The 3,997-nt window shown below is 35.5% G+C and overlaps 1 protein-coding gene across 1 annotated transcript; it reads right to left on the bottom strand.

The window, feature by feature from the left end:
- Positions 1–1,224: 1,224 nt before the first annotated feature.
- Positions 1,225–3,745, bottom strand: LOC131598318 (uncharacterized). The gene is made up of 12 exons (XM_058870933.1): positions 3,608–3,745; positions 3,444–3,524; positions 3,087–3,205; positions 2,881–3,008; positions 2,703–2,793; positions 2,470–2,626; positions 2,321–2,379; positions 2,002–2,122; positions 1,750–1,920; positions 1,612–1,653; positions 1,470–1,529; positions 1,225–1,389 (listed from the first exon to the last, which is right to left on the bottom strand). Exons 1-12 carry the CDS (start codon positions 3,743–3,745, stop codon positions 1,225–1,227), a joined length of 1,332 nt encoding a protein of 443 aa, XP_058726916.1.
- Positions 3,746–3,997: the final 252 nt, after the last annotated feature.

Here is a 3,997-nt window from a genome sequence, read left to right as displayed (position 1 = left end):
GAACACCCATGTTACAAATGCTAAATCTACACAGCAGAATGTAATGGTAAGGAGATATTTGAATATGAGCATCATGTTATTGAAAATTTAAATAGTATATAATGTTAATAGTTCCCTTATTTCCTGTATGCAGCATTTCCCTAAGGAAATCGCCAAAAGATGCCTTCGTCGCTTTCAAGATGAAATTAACCTGCTGGATGTGAGGACGAAGAACATTGTTACCTGTCAGGTTCACAAAGCTAACAGAAAGGGAATACCCCAGCCATATGAAAAGTACATGGCCCTGGGATGGTACGAATTCGCCAAATCTCTTAACCTGCGTAATGGGGATACAGTAGCATGGAGTATGCTGCGATTCTCTCAGTATATCTATGTGAAGGTTGAAAGACAATGAAGAAACTGCTGCTATTAGCTAACCCTGTACTATACCTGAATTTTAATGGTTATATTATATGTTGGGAATGTTATTTTGGTACATTGTGTTATATATATTCTGCTACATGTTATTTTGTAAGCACTTTATCCAAAATGGGAACACAGTAATATTGTGACCATTAGAAGATCTAATTTATAATCATTTTCGGGACAAATTTTTGAAGTTCTCCTATTATATTCTATTAATCCCATCTGATATGCTGTTAGTTAAAATGAAATTTGTCCCATAATATTGTATCAACATTATACTAAGATCAGACATAAAATTATTTATTGATAGTTAACATAGTCAAATGTTAAAAGTTCTGGTGTTTGTTTGTGAGGCACAATCAATGTTTTAGTTTACAATGTAATGACAGAAAGCTTAGGTTTTGCTAATCCAAACAAACCGTTCTTTGCGACATGATTATTGTAACTACATGCAGTAGAATATTCATTAGTATATCACGGTCAACTTCGGATCGATATGAAATAATAAAAAGAATCAAAAAGGTTTATATTGTAAGGTACAGTTAAAATGGAATGTTCGATATATGTTCAAAAAGAATCAAAATAATTAATAATAGTATATATAATATGTAGTTGAATTTGAATCATTTGAATATAATAAGACACACAAACCATAGATAATTCTTAAATCAAAATGAACATAACAGAAGCACATAGCCAGCATTCATGCACTAATTATTACAGAAAACGAAATCACACACATGATTAAAAGCAAAGGAAACTAACATCCAGTTTTTATAACAAACACCTAAGCAAAACACACACGAAATAATAATAGATCTAATCAATCTTCTCCATTTTAATTATCTTCTTCAGCTTGTTTGATGACAGTTCTCCATCATGTAATCTGTCCAAATCAGTGGATTCACTTGATGCAGCAGGAAGATGCCTCTTACCACCAGGTGTGACAGCATCAGGCTTGTGCTCAGATGTAATTTCCAGGTCCTGCAAGGCCACGATGAAGACTATTAGTTAGGAATATTGATATAAATGTAAGTAGGTAAGTGTGTTGCAGTGAAACTTACTGTAACTAATTCACAGTCTTCATTGGCATCTGTTTTAGCCTCATCAACACTCTCTTTAATCTATATATAGTTAAACACAGTTTTCAGTATAATATAATCACAGGAAAAGTAAAAAAATGCATACACAGTTTAAAATTTCTACCTCCAGAGTCTCAGGTATGACAGTTTGGATTGGAATAGGTTCCTTGAGAATTTACCAAAGAAAATCAAAATCAGGCAAAAAATTGTTATAATATGAAGTCCTCTTTTATAAAACAAATGTCAGTTTATAAGAGCTGACCTCATCTGTTCCCCATTTTTCCTTAAGTTGCTGGATAATAGGATCATTTTTTATAATCATAACGACGGAACAGTTCTTCCAGCGTGGATGCCACTTAACCTTCATAGCCATTTCCAACTTCAACAACTGATCAAGTGCTAACGGAAAGTCCAATGGATCAGTAATTCCACCCTATTTAAACAACTGGCCATATTAGTGTACACAGAGTATCGGAAAGTACATTCTAATTCGTCTGCACAATATAAATATAACCTGAATCATAGTGTTACGAAGTTGGGATGCAGATAAACCCAACAGCATTTCACATTCTCTGTTCCAGAAAACAAAATTGCAGCTTTTGCCCCCATGAGTAACCTCAATCTCAATCTTATACCTGAACATCATAAGAAGTCGTTCCGTTAAAAAAGCAGACAACATAGAAACATCACAAACACGACAGAAACAACATATATTAGGTGAGAACAACTAAAACCTAAGGACTTCAGCCATGGTTTCATGACCAGCTTCACACTCAAAGGGGGGGTTGTTCCCACGCGCTATAGATTGACACATATGACAGGCACGATAGTACCATCCAAACGGAGACGCTACTAATAATTTTGTTGTAGCGACAGTAGCACAAAATGTAACCTGGACAAATATCAGCCAAAATCAGAAATAAGTGACGCACTAAATGATGAGGTTATAATTATGATAATATAGGAAAATAGAAAGACATACATCCGTAAGTTGAATAATCTCAGCAATAGGCAAAACAACAGCCTTTGAGAACAATTTTTGCATAGGAGTCAGCTGTTGATTTTCAGAACTTTGGGAGGAATATTGGGAATTCCCTCCGAGTTGTTCAGACAGGGTTACCCTGCTCTCCTCAGGCATTCTGCAGAGCATGGATCATTATCAAATTCATACATGAAAAAAATAATTGCACATAATGGATGACACTATCAACATACCTATCAATAAAGTCTTTCATGACAGGAAAATCAGCATCAACATATAAAAGGGTCACATTGTAGGTGTTTGTCACAGACAGAGGATACTTTCCTGCAAATTCAAATTATACCTTGTCAATATATTTATCACAGATTTTGTAGTTTTAGTATTAATTTAAAAAATAAGTCATGGAATAACCTTCTTCCTTCACTTTGGCATACTGAAGCAACACAACTGTAGGGAGTGATGCAGCAACCCTAACTTTGTTAAACTTGATGAACTGATCCGCGTATGATTCCCACAGAGTACAGTTCAACATGTTGTTGCTAAACCATGATCACAACACATTAAGATATATAACATGATTCATATATCAGGGAGTCTAATGTATAAAAAAAACAAACCTGTGGTCACGCAACATCATGCTAATTTGCTGCTTCTTTGCGCCCGACTCAGTCTGTGCATAACCAATACTATCCACCATTCCAACGACATCTGAAATAAATATATTAATTTCACACGGCTAAAATGCATCAAAACATGAGATAATAAAACAGCCAAAAACTATACTCACGAATCAGAACATGTTTGTCAAACCTCCCTGTTATGATGTCCAAAAAACTTGTAAATAAAATCGATTTCGGGGGTATCTCATGTTTGTCTTCATCAAGAACAGACGTTCCAGCAGTAAACTTGATCATATATTTGTGTCCTGATGCCCTGAACGCCATAACATAAGGCACCACCTTAAAATTAGATACAGTATAAGTATGCCCTAATAAGCATTTTTCGGTGAACACCGACACATGCGGTGCTGGAACAACAGCATGAATATCATCTCCCTGCGCCAGAAACCAAAAAATGATTCAAACTATACAAACATAGGTAAATGATAAACATACTGAAACATAAACAGGGTAATCACCAATTTGTCAACAAAGATCATTTCAAAATGTTCCTTGTTGTTGGAGACAACATTCCATCTGTGGTGAATCCTAACAACAATCTTCCAAAGCTCTTTTCCATCATTGATCTCTGTTATTCTCTCAACAGGCATTGACATGATAATGGAAATTCACACTGCACTGAATGATAACCGCAGAAGTTAGCAAGCATGGAAAGAGAAGAATGAAATCACTGATAAATAAGCAAGCCATTTAAATAGGTAATTACTGCAATTGTGCGGTTTGGAACGTGGATAGGCACACAATGATGGACCTTACGTAACTGCAACAGCATGAGAAGCTGGGAGGGTGAAACTCCCACAGCAATAACTGCCGCAGCCCACCATGCAGATGAATGATCAGAAAATCAG

This window comes from Vicia villosa, linkage group LG4, assembly GCF_029867415.1.
Source record: "Vicia villosa cultivar HV-30 ecotype Madison, WI linkage group LG4, Vvil1.0, whole genome shotgun sequence".
Taxonomy (NCBI): domain Eukaryota; kingdom Viridiplantae; phylum Streptophyta; class Magnoliopsida; order Fabales; family Fabaceae; genus Vicia; species Vicia villosa.
Note: the sequence above shows the minus strand (reverse complement) of the source record. Positions and strands in the feature narration are given on the sequence as shown.